General features: G+C 37.7%; 1 protein-coding gene across 1 annotated transcript in view; it reads left to right on the top strand.

Moving 5' to 3' along the window:
- The window catches only part of RAPH1 (Ras association (RalGDS/AF-6) and pleckstrin homology domains 1), a 97,947-nt gene that overhangs the window by 36,812 nt on the left and 39,824 nt on the right, over nucleotides 1-21,311 (top strand). The window contains 3 exon segments of the mRNA XM_040604973.1: nucleotides 391-510; nucleotides 3,928-4,033; nucleotides 4,876-5,390. Of these exon segments, the coding sequence (XP_040460907.1) occupies nucleotides 391-510; nucleotides 3,928-4,033; nucleotides 4,876-5,390 (741 nt within the window).

Raw genomic sequence — 21,311 nt, 5'->3', positions numbered from 1 at the left:
GGTCAGCTGAATTCCTTGGACAAGAGTTGAATTTTTGTAATGTAAAGTCAATAGACTTTGCCAACAATAACTGGCAATGAATGCACGTGCAAAGCTAGCATGAAATGATTTCTGATGGTGTATTAAATATTGTGGACTGTTCTTCATCTTTTTGTGCATAGTTCTGACAAAAGTGAGCTGCAGGAATGGCTTTGTAATTACCCTATGCAGCTTTCACACTAACTCTTTATTTGTGAGCAGAATAATAAACTGTGAATGTGTGCAATTTTTATGAAGCTTATGGACAGACGTGCTTTGACTTCAGAACACTTTTTCAGAAACTTAGTAGCTGACACCAGTTTTCTTAGACACTGATGCAATTTGATGATCAATCAAACTTATTTTTTTCAGATGGAGCAATTATCAGATGAAGAACTTGACCATGGTGCAGAAGAAGATAGTGATAAGGAAGATCAGGATCTGGACAAGATGTTTGGGGCCTGGCTTGGGGAACTGGACAAACTCACACAGGTTAGGGAGGTTTCAGTCATCTCACAGAATAATTCTTTATAAACATTGCGTGTTTCTTTTCAGTTGGATGCTAACTGCTTAGCACTGCCACTTGCAGCAAGGCAGACTGTAGCACGTGGTAAGCTCAGTACTCTTTAGAGGTTTCTAAATTAGCTTGTTCTCCCCATCTCAAGGTTGTTAAATTAATTGTTCACAACCTGCTAGATTGACCTTTCCCAAAGGGTATCATTTCTTCTGACAACTATGGAATTGGTATTTTGTCCTCATGTATATAGAGAAACACTGACTTTAGCTGGCTAGAGGTAGACTGTATCTCTAAATGTATAGTTGGATATTATCCAGCTGTGACAGCATGCTTTTGTGGCACCTGAACAGTAATAAGGAAGAAGATATGTGAATGTTGCTATTGATGACATGGTAAAGTGCCCTGATACATCCTAGAGGATTTACCTTTATTCTAGAGTACTCTTCCTGCATCAGAGAGGCAGCTGATATGACAACTTTTGGCACTGCTTTCTAGTGCTTTTCCTTTCCTTCACAAGTAGATCTTGCATTTTGCATTGTATGCCAGACTCCTGGAGTGATAGGCCATTTCTCTGTGACTGCTTGCTGTTGTTTCTTTTTATTTTTTTCAGCCATGTGAGCTGGCCCTCTTGAATAACATATTTCATCTCCCTCTGTCATGTAGACTTAGGCAAAGGTATGATACCTCAAGTTTCAGTAAGCTAAGAGAAGAGGCAGCTTTTCTCATCTTCATCTTACCCAAAGATTGAAGGAAAAGTGAAGTAATCATGTGACAGCATTTCAAATTCAGGCTCTACCTGTTGTCTTCTGGTTAAATCCTTGCCTGCAAGATCTAAATGTAGATAGCATTCTAGGGGAAAATGATTTCCCCGCCCTCCCCCCCGAAGTTGTGCATGCAAGGCAATAAAGAATCCTGCCTTCTGAGATAAACGGAAGACAGTGTGAAATAAATCTGCATATCATAATTCTTCTTGGTTTTTTAACTTCCTGTGAAGGATTTCTAATGGTGAGTGGGAGCTGTTTTGAAGACATGGGCTCAGTAAATTACCTCAAGTGAGGATCTTGACAGAGGAGCACAATAGGTAATTAGCCTTAGACCTTTTTTCATCTGCCCCTTTTTTTTTAAGGTATGAGCAGCCTAGAAATATAAGCATACTTGGGGCTTACAGCTGCACTGTTGACATGCAGGCATGAAAAATTATTAAAACCTACTAACAGATAGTTAAGAGGAGGACCCACATCATTTGTTTCTCAATTCCATATTGCTGAACAACACAGTCTGCAACATCGCCTGATTGCCATTCTGTCTTTTGTGACTACTGAGAAATTACATTTCCCCCAAAACTTTGAATGATCTCATATGGTTTTACATAAACAAATTAATGCAGTTAGTTTGGAAAATGATTATGTCTTGACGCAGCTGTCCCAAAAAGGGGGGATGATTAGAGCTAATGAGGTCCAAACTGCATTCTCCTGTAGTCTCAGTATTTGTTGCTATTTATCAGCTGGACTCTTAAGAGCAGTAGGAGGAAAGGCTTTTTGTCCCTGAGTTCCTTGAACTTTAACTTCCTTTTTAGATTTCCTAAATGTTTGGTTTTGGGGTGTGGGGGTGTGTGTGTGTGTGTTCAAAGTAAGACCCAGATTTCTTTCTAGAATGAAGTGCTTGTTAAAAGTTTTGTAATTGTTAAGGTGCCCTTGAGATCATCTGAATTCACTTTGCCTTCTTTAACTGTTGGTCTAATAAAAGTGTTATAAAATATAGTCACAAAATTTCAACACGTGTGAATAGTGTTTGGCACTGATGAAGAGGAAATTAACATTTATCCTGCTCTAGTTATCCAGCTCTATGGTGCAGGTTAAATGAAGGAAATCTTACCTTGCTTTTCATGATCATTCAGAACTAAGCTTTTGGTGCTGCTGCAGTTTTCAGCAGTTCTCCAAATGTTCTCTGATAATAGTGAAAATAATGTGTTTCCAAGGATGTGAAATAACTCGATGTTAAATTCAGTAAAACACATTTTAGATTCTTTAAACTAGAATATGTTTGCTTTACAGGAAATCTTTGGTGGCAGCCTATGGGTTCAGTCTGAAGAAATGAGCCCTAACTCACCTCTCCTCTCTCTGGTTTCACTGCTGCCTTTAGGGTTATAGTTGGGGTTTTTTGTTTTGGTTTGTTTTTTTTTTCTTCTTCCCCAGCTATTCTGTGTGGGACAAGATGTAAGCTAAATCATAAGTATTAGAGGTCATTTTTGTTTGTCCACCTGATGGAAGACCAGGTTGTGTCACTGGCTTCTTCTTATTAAGTGATGTTTGACTTCTTTATAAAGTGATTTTTAATTTATTTTTTTTTTAAAGTTCAAGCCAAACTGAGGAGAGAAGAGAGTTAAGCAAAAATAAATAATGGAAAAAATAGTGCATTTGATTTTTAACAAAGACATGAGTAAAGATGTAGAAAACGGAAATAAAAAGCTTAGGTAAGAAAATTCATTCTCTTGGACCAAGAAGATGCCTTTCTTGCAGACAAGCATATCTTCAGGAAAGCTTTATCAGTACAATTATTGTTTAAATTCAAACCCATTGCAGGCTTGTAGAGCCTCAGCAACATCAAGTAGTAGATTCCCTGTGTAACAGATGTCCCTCCAGGGGCAGCATGCACCCCTTGGGTCACCAGCTGGATCATGGTACCCTACTGCTTGCTACTTACAAAGGTGATGGGTTTTATTATAGTATTAAGCCCATGCCATATTAGCCTTTATAACATAACAATTCAATGTATTGGGTAGAAAGATATCTTTTTTTTTAAAAAAAAAGTATCTATAGTAGTTCTAAAAAAATTTATCCTATGTAAACTGTCTGGAGTTTGCTTTCACAAACATTTTTCACAGCAAAAACTTATGGAGAAAAATGGCTGAATTTAGCCAGTTGAAAATTCATTCTAATAGAACAGAATTCTTTACTGAATGCTTTTGTGTGCTTATGTCATGATTCTGCTATCAAGCTGATGATGCATTTCTTAGAGAGAATGCCACAGTTTGAACCTGTTTAGATACTTGTGCAGTTTGCTGCAGAGATGTTGCAGGTAAGCCAGTTGTCTTGTGTTTCAAAATGACATAGCATGTAACACCACTTATGCATTTGGAATATGCTTCTGTCTTTTTGATTTTAAACAAACAGAATGTGTTTAACATCTTTTTTCCATTGGATATCTGAAGCTAAATCTCTGTGGTATGGTGATGTATGTTTCCAATCTAAAGTGTGAAAAAGAGATTTCTCTTTATATGCCAGAAGTTTTTGAAAATTTATCTTAGACAAAATTAATTGTCATTCATCTTGAAGATTTGCTTGTTCCATTCCGAGTCAAACTTTATTCTGCCCTTTTTTTGTCTTTTTCAGAGTTTGGATACAGATAAGCCTGTGGCACCAGTGAAGAGATCACCTCTCCGTCAGGAAACCAATCTTGCTAACTTCTCGTATCGCTTCTCCATGTACAATTTGAATGGTTTGTTGAATTATTTACCCCCTCAAATATTAGTTTAGGAAAAAAAACCTGTTTCAGCTATAAATAAGAACATTGTAAAATATAAGAGCATTTATAACAGCTCTAGGTGAAGTGGTAATGTGCTTGCTGAAGTCATTGCTTTCTGATGGCACAGAATTTTGAGTATCCTGAAGTAGTATCTTTAATAGCACCTAGTATCTGAGAGTTGTAGTCTAGTGTTTGTATAGAAATACACATTCTGGGGTCTGGTCTCATGAAAGAATGGATTGATGTATCTGTTAAATGGGAAGAAAGAGCATCTTGCTTCATGAGACAAGATGCAGGAATATAGTTACAGAATGCTTTCACGTTAAAAATCGTGTTTTCCCCTGTCTTAAAATAGCTTCTCCTGGTTGTAGTGCAGGAAACCTTTATTTAAAGGCCTTTAGTATGTGTATAGTGTTTTGTGGGTTTTTTAAAACAGTGTCACATACCTTGCATTGCTTTTGCAGAAAACACTCAGAAAAACACCTACGCTTTTTTGAAAAGTTGAGTTGTGATATTGTACAAATGTAATTTTAGATTCTGTTCACAGGACAGCAATTTAAACTTTACAAATGTAATCTCAACATTCACAGATTTCTTCTGTTGACAAATGTATTGAACCTAAACATTGTTTTTTTAAATTACTCCTAGACTAGTCAAGAATAGTAGTGCAAATAAATTTCTGCTTAGCAGTGAGCAGAGATTTTGCAGTACAGATGGGAAAAGAAAATATAACTTCCTTTGCTCCCTTACCCTGTTCCATTTGATAAGACAAATGAAGTAACTCTGCACATACTGAAAACTCTTGTTTGTTGCAGAAGCCCTGAATCAGGGGGAGACTGTGGATCTAGATGCCCTGATGGCTGATCTCTGTTCCATAGAGCAGGAGCTCAGCAGCATTGGGTCTCATTCAGCAAACAATGCTGCAGTGAAACGCCTCGCCACAGAATCCAAAGCTCAGAAACCACCTGCTAGCCGACCTTCTACTAAGCATGGCAGCATGAAAGGATTATCCTCCTCATCTGGTAAGGTGACCAAACCATCACACGCCAACGTATCTTTGGATGACATCACTGCACAGTTAGAGAAGGCCTCTTTGAGCATGGATGAGGCAGCCCAACAGTCTGCAGAAGACATCAAACCAGTAGTTACTGCTCAGCACAGGAGGACAGCATCTGCTGGCACAGTGAGTGATGCTGAGGTGCGCTCAATCAGCAACTCCTCCCGTTCCAGCATAACCTCTGCAGCTTCCAGCATGGACTCCTTGGATATTGATAAGGTGACAAGACCGCAGGAACTGGACTTGACATCACAAGGGCAACCAATCACTGAGGTAGTGTGTCACTAATTCAAGGCTTTGATTTGGTTTCGGTTTTATTTCTTCAAACTCTTTCCTCTCCCCCTGCCCCCCATGTTGACACTCCTAGCTAGGTATCTTCAGTACAGTGGGGTTGATTAAAGGTTAAAATTGCTTTTGCATGGAACGCACGTGCTATGGCTACCTCTTTCTCTGTTCTTGTATCTGTCTGCAGCGCATCTTTTTAAATAATGTGTACTTTTTTTATTCTTTTTTTTTTTTAAGGGCTTTCCCTATGTTTTACTCCTCCTAAGCCGGTCATGGATTTTAATGTTCATAGTTAATGTTTTTATTCTAAGTAAATCTCATATATTGCTTTTCATTTAAATGTGAGGAGCACACAGCTGTGGAAAGCAGAAAGTACAACTGATAAGACTATGTTCCTGTTACATACACTTAATACTTGAAACGCATGGAGCTATCTATGAGTGCCTATCTGGAGCTGTACTATACCAGTAATTTGCTGCTACTTAATATTCTTGTTTCATGTATGTCAGGGAGAACTCTTTGAAGCAATTCACAACACAGAAAAACAACTGGCCTGGGATACAGCAATAGCAGATGTTCATTTGGAGTTTTGGTGCCTTGGCATTGCTTAATTAGAGAGGAAACTTTTCAGTAAAAACACACCTGGTTTGGGGAATGTTGAAGTGCTGGTGATTTGTGTGAGGAAAGGGGGAAAATGCTCCAGTGAATTTAGAGAACTTAAACTAGAAGCTGTCTTGTAGAAACGATCTCAGAAACAGAAATCTGGCCAGTTCAAAAGTCAGTTGTACTAACATGCATGTTCTCTTACGGGAGAAAACTGGAACAAGCTGAGTTTATGCTAATCAATAATTAACACTAGTTTGAATGAGCCGTGCTGAAAGCATGCCTTTATCCACTCGCAGCAGAAGTTCATCTGATGTAAAGAGCGAATGATGCAGGCTTGTTAGTGTAATGATCAACTCATCAAGGTCACACTTAGATTTAAATCTTTATTTGAAATGGTGAGAAATGAATGAGTGACAGTTTAGGCAAACTTGCTTTTTCTGTAAAATGTTGGTGTTCACTGTATTTTTATTGGAGATTCCTACTGAGTGGAGCAAAATAGAGGTAGATAGGAATGTGTCCTTTTCTCTTTGGAAAGTTAAAATGCAAACCTTTGTGTTATTGCTCTAGGCCTAAGTGTTGGAGACAGCATGTGACAGTCATTGATTATATTGTTTGTTTGTCAGTCATTTTCCTTCTGTGGTATGACAAAGATTATTTTTGGTTTCTTTGGATCTCTGTTATTCATGCAGATATTTATTACCTGTTTTGAATATGAAAAGTTAGGCTACGTTGCATTTTTGTCTCTCCTTGGGCTAAAAAGATGACTGACTTGAATTAATCACTTCTGTAACTTGCATAGCACAAGCAAAACTTGAGTTTTGCATTTCTTAACTTTTAAAAATGCAGGATGTTCTCTGAAGTCGGTTTTGAAGATCTCCCTCTAGATCTCCGCCTCTCTTACCGCAGAAGCAATATGCTTGAGTCATCCATAATATGGCCCTTCTTGTCTCCCAGAGTTTTCAGTTCTTTGTATGGCATAATTAATCAACGAACCACCTGCTGCACATGAGTAACTTGATGTTGGTGAATCAAGAGACAGAGGTCAAGAAGTTGCTTTGTCTTCACAGGAAGCTTATCTATATTGCTGCAAGTATTGCAGTTGCTTTCTGAGCAATTAGCCACTGACTACAGGGCTCAAAATCACCCCCAAAAGCTTTTCTCAAAGACTTGTGAGTGCTGCCTTTGTAAACCAAGTGATTGCTTCTTGTAAGAACGTGGCTATTGTTTCTCTGCCCAGATAAGTTGATAAGAATGATTCCTTTGAAGGAGGTAACCAGAAAATATTGGTAATTTGAGAGCCGAATTCTGCTCTTCTCTTGAGAGCAGAAACCTGTAGGCTCATTAACAGTGCTGCTTTGTTTTTGCTCTATTCTTTTTAATTTCAGTAGGCTGAGGATGGTGTTCAACTCTGAGTACAGAACTGGTATTCAGCTATTCAGTATTAAAACTGTTATGTGATGGGATGGGACTTTTTACTGTGAAGCAACATTTTTTTTTTTTTTTTCTTCTTATCACCAATGAACAGAAAAGGGGAAAATCACATTTGTTTGGAGTTTGTGACAGATTCTGTGGTGGTATTTTTTGAATGAAACTCACCTTGAATGAAATGGGCAGAAACCCAAGGGTTCTTTGGTAGAATCATTTGGTACCAACAAAAGAGTTAATTTACTTTTGCATTCATTTAGTGTCTGAAAACTACCCTTTTAAGGGTTAATTAATCTTCACAGCAAGGTTTTAAACCAAAACACTTTTTCCTAGTAGGGCTGAATTCTACCCTTCCACCCACACAGTTGACTCGATGCTGTCTCTAATAGAGGACATCCCTCTGAGGAAGTAGCCTTAGAAGAAAAGAACTAGTGCTCGTGTAGGAAAAACCCCCACAGTTTTTATGCATCAAGTGGGAGAGGCAATTACTTCATGGCCATAGCATATGTGTTTTGAGACTTGTTATTCTCAGTGCTTCAAGTCAGCTCTTTCCTTTTTTGCATGTCATCCTTGAGACTGACTGTAGTTGAGCTGACCTTTAAAATTTTTCTCTGCTGCTGTGGCTCTTATGAAAGAAGTCAGTGACTTGGCAGCTCTGCCCTTTTGACCTATCCTTTCTGTCCTCTCCAGGCAGTATAGGTACTTTAAAAAGTCATCCTTCTTCAGCAACTTAATGTTACACTCTTCCTCTTGTGATTCCAATAAAACTAAGTAAAACAGAAGACTGTTTTGATAGGAGGAAATGCTTGCCTGAAAAAAGAAATCAAGCTTTGCACTTACTGACTTCAGTATTCCAGCTGGAAAAATAATTCTGCCATGTATTTAAGAGCTCTCTGACTTGGAAATGTAGGGAAATCCTGTAAAAGAACTGCCATGCACTGACCTCCTGAAGGTATGTATAGTCTAGTGTACTTTCTGACTGATACTGCTGAAAAATGTTATGTAAAGAGGCTGCAATTCCACAACCACCAAAAATGGGAGGCTATGACTTCCCTTTCCTCTCATCCTTCCTTCCCCAAAGCTCTTATTTACACTCTGCCATTCCCTCCTGTGTCCCAGCTTTGGCGCTTACTGGTACTTAATACACCAAAACTTGTCAGTTTTATTCTGGGGCTCACTCTGTGTTGTCTGGGTGAATTGCCCAGAGGGGTCTGATGTGTGCTGATGCTCACCCAGTAGGGGGATTCCAGCCAAGAACTGGAGGCTGAAAGGGAGAGCAGGAATACACACATTGGTGTTAATGGATTATTCAGTCTTGCCTGAGCAACTGGACAGGCACCTTAGCGTTGTTGTATTCCTTTACCTTCTAGCAGTCTGTGCTGTAGGAACTTCCTGGACCTGAAGGTACATCAGCTTCATAGCAGATGATAACTCTCGGTGGTCTTATTGGCCAGGACAAACCTTGTTCTCATTCTGAATTTGTCTCTGTGCCACTTTCAGGAGAGTTGACTGGAATTCCCTGGGTTGCATAAAGTCATGGTTTTATTAGTTGTCATCATGATTTGTTCTAATTTTCTTGCTTTCATAAAAATTCTGTTATAACACTGTCTTTTTGGATGCTGTGAACATAAATGTCTTCAAAGACTACTGGTTTGTAGTCTCGAGGTCTTGTCTTGTACTAAGCGTTGTCTGTCTGCAGTATGTTCTTGTCTTCAGTCCCCTCTAAGCATTGCTGAATAAGAAAAGTTGTTTCCACCCCACCCCAACCCCCCATAATTTTTGCTAAACTGAAATTTGTCTTTCACAAAATTCTTCACCAGTTTCTTGCTTGAACAGTGTTCTTCCTTAAACTGGTAGGTTACATTTTGTCTTCTGTGCTTTTAGCTGTGTAACGAGCGGTGTACACTTTAAACCTTGCTTTCTGCATTTGAGATACCTTACATGAGTGTAGACCGAATGGGTGATATAATAGCATGAGTTAAAGGTAGAGGAAGTGATGACTATATGACTAACTTGTCCCTCCACCCATGTTATCTTTTTTCTTCTTTCTTTGGTCCGTCTGCCACCAAGAAATTGTCTCTATTTTCAGTGAGCTGTGCTAGAAATATAGGAGAAGGAAGTAGTGGGGAGAGAATAGAGCACTGTGTTGATCATGTTCATGTAGCTAGTTGTCTGATCAGTGAAAGGGTCCATTCATGGACAGTCATTGTTACTGTCTTGCATATACTCAGCGAAGAGGCTGCAGATAAGTTTGAAGCCTGCCATCTGGTCTGGGACAGTACAGCATCACCTCCCCCCCCCAGCTTAACATGGAGTTCTTTGTCTGTAACCCAATTTGCACAGCTGAGAGATTCTGACTTACATACAAAGATAATGCATAATTTAGCAGTTGGTAACGCTACGTGATTTTTTTTTTTTTTCTTTAGCTTTTACTTTATTTCATTGTAGTTATAGACTTGATGTATAAGAAGTGAAGATCATGACCAGGAACTGCCAGTGCATTAGAACTACAGGCTCTTTGCTTCACTCCACAGTGGAGGTGGCAGTATGGAGTAAATGTTAACATTTCTTTGGGGGGGAAAACAAGTGAGCTTTGGCAGTATGACAGTAACGTTGTAATGTAAGCTCAGCAGGCATACACAAATCTGTGTTGGCTAATAACTCTTGTGGGATAAAGTGGAATACTTGAAATGGATGTAAGGAAAGACAGTTTGTGTTCCATAGCAATTTCGCCTTGGTTCTTGTATGGACATGTTGTCACTAATGTAACACTTGCGTAACAGTGGCATAATGCAGAAGCTTTTTTACCCATTAAAAAATATTATAGGTCATGTTTTATGGGAGATTACTAAATGTTACATTGTATGAAAATACAGTTAATTCTCTGTATGGAGAGAAATCAACATATAGTATTCATGGCCTTTGGTAGGCAACAGTGTCTTAAAATAGAGATGGATTGCTGAACCTCACATATTATTTGTAGGTGATTTGAAGAGCAGTTGTGGTCTATTTTAGCTCTGGACGAACAGAGCTTTCATATTTTGAAAGCTGAAGGTTTGAGTAGTTTTCCTTATGTTCTATGTTTTGTGTGGTTAGCAGATGTGAAGGATGTTAGTCTTCAGTTTGTGAGAGTAGTCATAGATATGCAACAAACAAGGCATGACAGATGTTTGTTTTGTGTTTCTGCTAAAGACTCCTAAAAAATAATTTTCTATTATGTCCCCAGTTTTGTACACGGTGTATTGTGGAGTATTTCCAGGTATCCTTTTCCTAAGCTGAAAATAGTCAGTGGAAAGACTTAATTTGAAACACAATTAGACCATCTCTTCCTCTTTCTTTTTTTTCCAATTATTAGTCACAAAGTGTTTTTTAATAAGTCAACAGTAAAGGAAAATTGTGCATATCTGTCATCTTGAAGCATTACTTTGGCTTCCAGTTTTATTGGCAGAAGAAGTGTGAGCTGTCCAGTTTTCAGATGTTCTTGAAATGCATGTAAAATGGCTCTTCACTTGCCAGATTTTTGGAGGCTTTCAAAACATTGAGATAAACATATCAGTACAATACTTAAGTATTTTGGTAATCAAATGTGCTTGGCTATTCATCATGTAGTTTACGCATGACAGTAAAACAGATTTCATCATGTGATGCACTAGAACCCAAAGATTGCTAACACGCTCTTCCCAATGCCTGCAAAACTAGCACCTAAACTTTTTTTTAATGTTATACTTACGGAATCAGCAAAGCCAATGATAGGAAGGGATTTTTTTTTTTTGGTAACGATCTTGCATTGGAATCCAAGGGAGATATTCTAAAACTTTAAATTACTGCACATGCATGGAATGGTAGGTTTTAAAAATTGAGGTATATAGCTTTAAAATAAGTGAAAGGGAAATGAGAACCTAAACATTATCCTTGTATTAGTAACACTGATCGGAGAATCAAGATTATCTGATTTATTTCATAGTCATGAATTTAAAATTTACACTGTAACTTTTTTTTCACATAGGTCACTAATTAAAGCGTAGCAGAAAACGTAAAACATGTAAGAATATGTTCTTCTGAGATTGCCTGTCAAGTTTGCCTCACACTGCCTAAGCTTAAAAGTTCCCTCCCTGGAAGGAACAGGAAAATGGTATGATACATGTCTTGTTTGGCAAAGCTGGTATCGACTAAAGAATTACAGTTATGATAGATTCTGTTACCTTAAGTATGAACACAAAGGCATTGCCTATGCCTAAATGCAGTTCTTTCTGGTCGTTCTGTGATGCTGGAGTCTTTTGTGGATGAGCAACTAAATGACTCAAACTCCGCTATCCCAAATGCATCTATCTGCAGTTAAAACTGCTTCTTAGGAAATGTTCCTGTTAGCCCCTTACATGAGGCAGTAGTGAGGTGACTGTCTCCAGCGAAGTCATAGTATATCAGTTAAACTTGCCTGCAGTGTGCTTGGCCTTCATTCCCTTGTACTCTTCTGGAGATACCAAACACGTGATGGTTTTTATTCTCCGGTTGTTCCGACTTCTTAAGATGAAGTCACACAATTCAGCGTTCATCCGCCTTCATTTTCCAGGAGACTCTTGCCTATTACAAGAAAAGAATGAGCTGGTGGCAGTGGTAGTCAGCTGAGCTGGTACCCTCTTAAAATGGTGAGATTTCAGTGTGCGTATGTAAACGTATTGTTTTGATGAGTAATGCTAACAGTAGAATTGCTGTTGCTGATGGAAGTTGTCTGCAGTCCAGGGACCGTTCTTACCCTTTTAGCTTCCCTTCCTGTCTCTTTACGCGCATTGATTAAAGAAGTCACTATCACAGACTGCATCAGTTGTAGAAGACAGTTTGAATTGGTGCTGTGTAAATTACCACATTTTAAAATAATCTCACTGCTTTCACACTGACTTCACAGTGCTTAAGAAAAATACTTGTGTCTATGATAGGTTTTATTGAGAAAAAATTATATCATTGATACAGACAAGCTAAGAAAATGGTTGCTCAGCGGTCGGAACTCTTACTAGATTCATCTGCAAGAGACAGAATACCATAGATCAATGTCAAAGTAAATCTAGGCAATATATCTCTTGGAAGAAGCAGTCTTGGACCAAGCCACTAGACCTGAGTTGAGAAATGAGAATGCTTGCCTTATGATGTTACCAAATTTTATCAAAAACACTGCAGGCAGTTGAATGCTTTGGTTGCAGTTTCCAGTGAAGTCACTCTGCAAGTTGTGACTAATTAATGGAGCTTTTAAAACAGTCAATTTAATTGTAGATAACACCAGTCCACTTAAAACAGAGACAAATTCTTTTACTCTTTCTGCAACATCTAATTAGATTAGGGAAAAGAAATACTACATCTGTAGGAAATTAGCAACAGATTACTTGTTTGTCCTTACTTCAGGCTGCCAAAAATCAAATTTGGAACAAATGACAAAAATTAAGAACACAGCAGCTGATTGTGGAACATTAAACTCTTAAAGAGGAGAGAAGAGTTTATGCTGTTTTCTTCAGTTGTATATACTTTGAACTTACAGGAGGAAAACTAGGATTTGTCAGGTTTTTAAAGGAGTTTGAACCAAAAAATGAGACTTCATGTTCTGAAGGAACAGCTGAGATCTGGCCTTTTAGCTGTGTCAGTTTTGTGCTTGCTGGTTAGTGTTTAGTCTGTTCTAGTCTAAAAAAAGTTGTCTGCAAATACAAAGAAGAGTCTTCATTTTTAGTTAACTGAATTTACAGCCTTGGTTACAGTTTCCTGTGTTGGGCACTTACTAGCCTCATGTTTGTAAAAGTTACGCAAGATTTTAGACCAGCCACATCAACGGTTTGCTTTATGAATGCAGGTATAATGTTTTTCATATGGTTTATCTACTTTTAACCGAAAGGGTAGATTTGTGACTTTTAACTCTCCGGATGTGTATACCCATTCTCTTCTAGTGATTGTTCTTTGGACGATTTGATATCTACAGTAATTTTTTGGGGACTGATTCATAGTTTAGAAGTCAACAGACATGTAAGCAAATGTTACTTAATACAGTTATTAGTGTAAAAGGCATCAGATCCAAACAAAACCAATTAAAGCTATGTGTACTCTTATTCCTTAGGTTTTTTAGCTGCTTTGATACTTGTTTTCTGTGCTGCAGGTAGAGCCCTTCACAGGTTGAAGGTATTTTTTCTCTAATGCAGTTATGCATGAATTAGCCTTACTAAGGTTTAGGGTTGGGGTTTTTTCCTTCCTTCTTTCAGTCTTCCGCTTAATGCATCTCTTTTTGGACAGATCAGACCCATTTTCCATGAAATTATGCTCCATCTTACGTATTTTTTCCCTGTAATGTTTTTTTTTTCTTTTGGGAAAATTCCACTACTTGAAACCTCCTCCCTGCCAACAAACTGTTTTGGGGGATTTCATGTTTGGTTTATACTAATTTAGGTTCATGCGACTGCTGGATTTTGCCAGTCTTGCCACATCTTGTATTGGCACTAATGTTTGTGCAGCTGCCTAGTGATTTGAATCGGCTTGTGGTCTCCCTGAAAAATAGTCCTTTGGAATTAGCTGTTCATTGATCCACTGGACTACTTGGTCAAAATCACCGCTGTCCACACAAATGATGTGAGAGCACACGGTTGGAGGAAGGTCAGGGCTGCCTCTTTCTTGTGGCAGATTTCTTAAAACCAGTAGTGAAACTAAACTTGAACTGAAATGTTTACTAGGTTTTACAATCCTTTCTGTTGTGCTGTGTCCCAAAGAACTTGTGTTCGACAGGGAAGCATCATAGGAGGTGCACGGACTAGCAAATATTGCACCTCATGCCCACGGTGCAGCAGTTTCTTAATTTGAAATGTTCACAGAGACGTTTCTTAAATTGCAGTGAATTTCAACAGGTGTAGACTGGCATGAAGTTATAAGCATCCCTCGTTATTAAGAACACTTGCTGTAGATTAATTTTGTTGTTTTGGGGGTTGTTTTTTTGTGTTTTTCATTGTTGTTGGTTTTTTTAAGTTGCAAAGTTGAACACTTAAGAGTTAGGAAGTTCCAGTTGCCTGCAGTGAAATGGAGTTGCATGAGTTCCAGGAGGAGGGTTGGCCACTTGGGAGCACAGTAATAGCTCCAGATTCCCACTTCCCATGTCTGGCTCCAATATGCTTTGCAGCAGCCAGACATTGCAGTTTACAGAAGGCTGCTGTACTCTCCCACCATGGACCCAAGCATTCTCAGACTTGGCTGTTCTTTTTTTTGTTCAAGGTTAGTAGTGTGCAGTCCAGTTGAAGGGCTGCAAGAGAAGATGCAACCTTGAGACTTTTTTAATTTAGACGCTCCAGACTTCACTGAGGCTTCAGGGACTACCGTTCTAATTCTAAAGGCTTATGCTCAGACAAATTTGGGCAACTTCCCACAGCACAGCACAAAGCAAGTCTTTGAGGTTTCTGCTGCCAATAATCTATTTCATGGTCAGATGTGCAGAGGTCTTTAAAAACGTCTATATTTTAAATGAGATACACTTTCCTCTCCTCTCCTGGAAATACTTTGTCTAATGTAAATTACTAGTAATCATCCTGTAACAGTAACCCATCATGAAAAATTTCTTATAACTTGGCAATTTTTTATAAGCAACTGAAAACACATCTTGTACGTGGAAGTATCAGGCAGCTCCATTACCTAATGCGGCCATTTCAGTTTCTAAGTGTCTATTTTCCTTTTCCGAGGTTTTGATAAGTATATAAATTGTAACCCCTTTTGGATCTGTTAGACCTTAACTGTGTAACTCAATTACCAAAATTAACATGCCTGAAACAAATACTTCTGTGCCTTTGAAGGAGAAGGAGCAAGTGTTGAATGAGTCGCTGGAAATCTTAGGCTCTCCACTTTTTAGCAGCATAATATTCGATTTTTAATCCCTTAAAAACTTCGCAGTAAGAAGCTTGTCACCACCATGAACGTTGTGTCCTGAGACAGAAATGTCTTAGGTGGTTTTTTTGTTCTTTTGGGTTTTGTTTTTGTTTCTCCCCCTCCTTCCCTTGTCAAAGATTATGGAAATACTTCCAGAAATATATGGAATACAGAAATACTTCCTTTTCATTTCTTTTTAAATCAGTTGTAGTATGAGGGCACCTAGAGCTGTAAAACAGTATATAACCAACTGGAAATTATATAAATCTCTACTAAATGGACGTTGTTCTTCTATGTACTTAGTAATTGTCACCAGAGTATATTATGTTAATTACTGGTATGGAGGAACTGACATGGGAAGCAGATAGCTTTGTGTAAAGGTGACAGTATGGGTTGGGTTTTTTTTTTTTCCTGTTTGTAGTGTTTAGAGGATTTAACTCTGTTTTTGGCTTAGTGAGAGTAGTTGTTCAAAGAGAATGTTACCTGGATTTGTTTTCTGATTTGTTTCAACAAAGGTTGAAAAGTGTGTTGTGTGTGTCTGCAGGTGTTTTACTGCAGTGCTTTTATTTGAGACTACTGTTTCTCCTCTTACTGTGGTTGAAAACATACTTGTATCCTATGTCCTTCTCCCTTCCCGTAGGAGAGTGCCTGAATCTCTTGTCTTCAAGTCATTGTTCATTTCTTCGTAAAAAAAAATTTGGATGAGGGACAGTGCAACTTCTTAATCTAGTTTTGTTGCTTTTGCTTAAGATAATTGTCATCAGTGCTTCTTTTTTCCCCTCTTCTAAGCAATAATAAAGCCTTTCTTTCTCCTCCTTCTCTTTCCTTTCTTCCCTTTTGCATCCTTCCCTCCCCATTTTCCTACATTTTTATTGTTTCTATGGGACATTCCATCAATCAGTCCAAGCATCCCATTAACTTTCCAGAAGAGGAAGCTGAATTGACTCCTGTAAGTTATGACATGTTTATATGGCTTCTTTTTATGTCAGTAGTTGTGTCACTTTGCCTGCAACAGAAAAATCACGTTAGTGACTTGAGCTTAATTTGTTAGTATCCCAACAGTGCAGTAAGGTAACAGTGTATATCGTTGCAGTCAATCTTTTTAGTTGTCTTTAAGTTGGTCATTGCCTATTTTCCAGTTATTAAATGGGTAAGGCTACTTAACTTACACTTCTTTTTCTGAAGCATGATTGCTCTTGACAGTCATATAATCACAGAATCATTAAGGTTGTAAAAAAACCTTTAAGATGATTGAGACCAACCGTAAACCCAACACTGCCAGGTCTACCACTAAACCATATCCCTAAGTGCCACATCCACGTCTTTTAAATACCTTTAGGGATGGTAAATAACCAAGCCCCATTGTAAACAGAAAATGGATATTTTTAATTGGTTGTCCATCATTTTATATTGTATGCTCTTATGCATTCCGTATGAAAACCTAATCTCAAAGAGTTTGCAAAGAAAAATTTCGGTTCTTCTTTCCCAAAGGGGGACAAAATTATACAAAAATTGTTTAAACTGTTTTTAATTCTTGAGTTCTCTTTCGAAAATAGTGGATTCTAATTCTTTAAGATGGAATCTAAAGAATTGAATGTACTGATGTAGCTGAAAGCTGTAGTAGTTAGCTTTTCAAAAAAGTTCTGCAAGCTTATAGTTTTCTGTGGGATACTGCTCGCTCAGTTTCCCTCATTTTAGTTTGTTTCTTAGGGACAGAAGGAGGCTTTTAAAAAGATTTTTGTAGTGTTTCTCAACCATCTTGTGAAATTCAGTATAGTGGCACAAGAGTGCCACCAGCTGGTTTAATTAGATGCATGTATTAATGTTAAATAGTTTTGCAGTAAATGTGGCAAGATACATTTATTTAGTCTGGAGAGGAGGAGACTCGAGGAGGGGACCTTATTGCTCTCCACAGCTACCTGCAAGGAGGCTGTAGGCAGGTGGGGGTCGGTCTCTTCTCCCAGATAACAAGTGACAGGACAAGAGGAAACAACCTCAAGTTACGCCAGGGGAGGATTAGGTTGGATGTTAGGAAAAATTTTGTCACTGAAAGGGTGATGAAGCACTGGAACAGGCTGCTCAGGGAGGTGGTGGAGTCACCATCCCTGGAGGTGTTTTAAAAAAACATGTAGATGCCGTGCTTAGTGACATGGTTTAATGACGGGCTTGGCAGTCCTGGGTTAACAGTTGGACTTGATGATCTCAAAGGTCTTTTGCAACCTGAATGATTCTGACTCTATATTTTATGTTCACAAGTCCTCAGTGTCTTGTCATTGTCCCTTTTTTGTTTTGTTTTTTAATGTACTGAGGTAAGTTACTCTGTTGCACACACTGTGAATGAATGATGTCTTTGAACCTACAGATATTTAACCAGAAAAAAGTTTTTCTATTTAACATATTTTAAGGCATTAGAACAGTAAGATAAAATATCTTAGAAAATTGCCAGTTCATCTTTTTCTTACACTTCCCATGCACTTTTTGTTCATTATTTGTAAGTTGACAATGTAAACAATATATTTGGCACCTTTCATACTGTATTGTACTGTTTTTAAACCATGTATGTATTCTGAGCCCTTACCTTAAAATTAGAGGGATTAGATACAACTCTGTCTCTTAGTGATGAGATTGAGTATTTCCAAATTTGTCCCACCCACTTCTGTACTAAGTGATAATAAGATGTGCAACAAGAAGATGGATGTGTTCGGTATGATGATTATCAAGGTTTTGCAAAAATGTGCAAGTAGAGTTGAAGGAAGGAGGCAATGTGTGTGGCATGTTACCTGTGGACTGATGGAATGCTACAGTTGTAAGATGGATTACACAGCCTGCATCCTTCAGAACCTCCCTAGACAGCTCAGTTTATCACCTCTTCTAAAAGGATCTTTTCCTTTTAAAATCCACCCATCAGTTAACTGTCCGCAACAAATAATTCTAATATGCTCAGTAACTTAGTTCAGAAATAATTTCAGGTTGGTTGGTTTGAAACTGACTTTCATGGTGAGACATCAGAACCTCAAGAATTAAAACAACGCACTGAACTTTTTGCAAAGGAACTGACAAGGATAACAGGGGAGTCAATCTTGAGCTTTTGGCCATGTAGAGTGTTAGTGCAACCAGTTATGTTCTGAAAATCTGAAAGATATTTTCATTTTCCTAGTAGTCCATCTGTTTTATCATATTTAGGAAACATGTTTTGTAGATGTAAGGTTGGTGATGGATATAAAAATGTTTCATCACTGGAAAAATTTTCTGGCATAAGTGCAGCTACTTTGTATTTAAAAGGAGTATTGTGTTGAGTTCTCTGGAAACACTGTGAAATGCAATATTGAACAGCTGGTCGATGAACTTCTGGTATTTAGGCCTGAAGATAATGGATGTTACATTCCTGTCTTCAAAGAAAGGATATAGGAAATCTTTGAAGTCCCAAATGTAATTTGGAACAAGACTCTATTCCATATTTTTATAAACATCAATGCTAGCTGTCTTTGCTGAATGAACTACACATGAAAACCATTCAAATTTTTTTTGTCCTAACAGCATCTAGAACTTTTAAATGACCAAGTTAATTGTACTCAGTCTCATTTTTCTTGTTTTGATTATCCATATCAGCTAAAGTTTGTAATGGAGACATTAGTGGGCTTATTTAAATGCTTTTTCTTTTGTTTGTCATCATATCCCATTTTTAATGTAAAAATGTTTTTGTACTTTATATTTTTGTGCACAGCTGTTTTGTCATCCCTTGAGAAAGGTATACTTTCTATTTTATAGAATGATAATGTTCTCATCAGCATATCTTTTCTAGTATTTTGAGGTTTTTTTTATTATTACTATTTTTAACATTCATAGTTTTCAGTGTGATTTGGAATAAGTACTGCTGGGAGTTACGGTGGAAGACAGTCCAAAACAGTCATCATTGCAATGTCTGTTTATACTTACTGTATAAAGTGAGTTAAAACCACAATTGTCCCATTTTTTTTGTAATAATTTTCACTACTTTTTCTCTATCTAGATCTTCTGAACTAAACTGAGTTTCTGAAACTTAGTTCAAAATCTGCTTCATATTACGAGGAAGCACTAAAACATAATTGAATACCTTTTTAGGTATTGTGTAAAAATTGTCCCCAAAATAAGTGATTTTGGCATGAAAAGAAGTTGCAAACATATTGAATACATTACACTAGGCCTCATAGTTGCTTTTTTGGGGGAAGGAAGAGTATATTCTGATGATTATAAAGAAACCAACTTAGTGCAGTTCAGTCTGCAGCACGGCTACTGATATGGGCAGCCTGCCCAGGGCTACTGTTGTAGAGTCCTGTAGCACAGTTTATATTGACAGATTCTTCACTTAAACAGTTTCTGTGGAAGTGCAAATTACATGATTTGATGACGTGACAAGGAGGAGAATTTCTTATTGCCTTTTAAGAATCCTCTTAAAGGCCTGTCACGTTTGCCTTCCCGGATGCTCACCAGGCTATGGTATTTTGAGTTCTGCCTGAGCAGTGCTGGTGTTAGATTAACTAGGAATCTTAAGTGGAGTCTGGCTCTGTATTCATCATTTAAAATATCAAAGTATAAGTGTTGGTTTTAAAATTCTTTTATTGGCAGGGTGGTTTTATAGATCCTCTTTTAGTACAAAACTAACATGTGCTAATGTCTGTTAAGTGATTTTTTTCTACGTATAGTGGAAACAACTTTGGGAAGCTTTTTCATTTGCACTGCATTTGCATTATTCATTTTATACAAAAACTTATGAAAAGGTATGGCTGTAACTGGTGGCTGGATTTATTGAGAAAGCTATCTTATAAATAAAAAAATATATAGCTTTAAAAAAACCTAGCTGAACTAAAGAATTATAGCTAGCTTTAGACTGTGCACATGTTATGTACTAGTTGGGTTTGCACCCTTAGTTAAGTGCTGGCCTAGAAATACGTGATCTTTCAAAGAATTTGGTAAATGAATCGAGCATCAAGTCTTTGCCTCAATGTTACTCATCTTGAATAAGCTTCAGTGGATGCAGCAATTAGTTTTCCAACACTGTTACCACCTAGCTCTTATGTAACTTCATGCTTAGTATAAAGAACTGCACATTTTTGCTTTCTCTGAAGCTTTTGTCAAATTTTGATTCTTTCACAATGTTTCAAGCTACTTTTACCTTCCAAGGATATGTTAATATTCTGGTTGCATGACAATTTAAAAAATATTTAAACTGAAAATACCCATTATGAGAAATTATGGCCTTGTACTGTGAAGCAGTCAGCTTAGTGCAACGGGATAGAAAAATGCATGGGACTGTGAGGATGGGACATACTACTTTGTGTAATTGGAATGGGTTTTGATTCCTCAACACACCTAAGATGGTGTACTGGTGGAGAGACTTCTTTATTGCCAGGGCATGAGTTCTCATTGTTGTGATGAGAGCAGATGGAAGAACAGACGCTTTTCATGGTGGAAGACTAGAAATGTCTGCCTAGAAGTAATTAATGTTTTGGTTTTGTTTTCCTAGATTTCATTGGTGTTATTTTTAGTCTGGGAAAGTACATGGGGCATAAAACCAGGTTAATTTATTTGGGAAGGTCAGGCATTTTTATTGTCAGAGCTTTGATGTATATTTGACCTCCTGAAGTAGAGGGGAAGACTGGGCTATTTAGATTCTCTGTGTGGTCCGATGTGATTGTAGTATCTTAAGAAAAAATGATAAAATATTTATCTTCCCCTGAACAATGGAGTATTTCTGGGAGCCTGTATTAAAGAGCAACATCTGTTCACGTCAAAGCTTGGTGTTTGAGCTGAAGACTTTCTTTGAAATAGATTAAATGCTTTGAAACTGTGGATTGTGAAAGAGTAACATTGTTCTAAAATGTAACTTTTTTCCTTTCTCTAATGGTTTATGCAGTCAAAGGGTTAAATAATGTTGTGTGCACATAGTTGTTATTTAGTCAAGCTAGAATTCCTAGAACTTGGGCTTTCCTGTTGCTTTGTTACTTCTGATCTAACTTTTGG

The sequence above is a fragment of the Falco naumanni genome, chromosome 8 (genome assembly GCF_017639655.2).
Source record: "Falco naumanni isolate bFalNau1 chromosome 8, bFalNau1.pat, whole genome shotgun sequence".
Classification (NCBI taxonomy): Eukaryota; Metazoa; Chordata; class Aves; order Falconiformes; family Falconidae; genus Falco; species Falco naumanni.
Note: the sequence above shows the minus strand (reverse complement) of the source record. Positions and strands in the feature narration are given on the sequence as shown.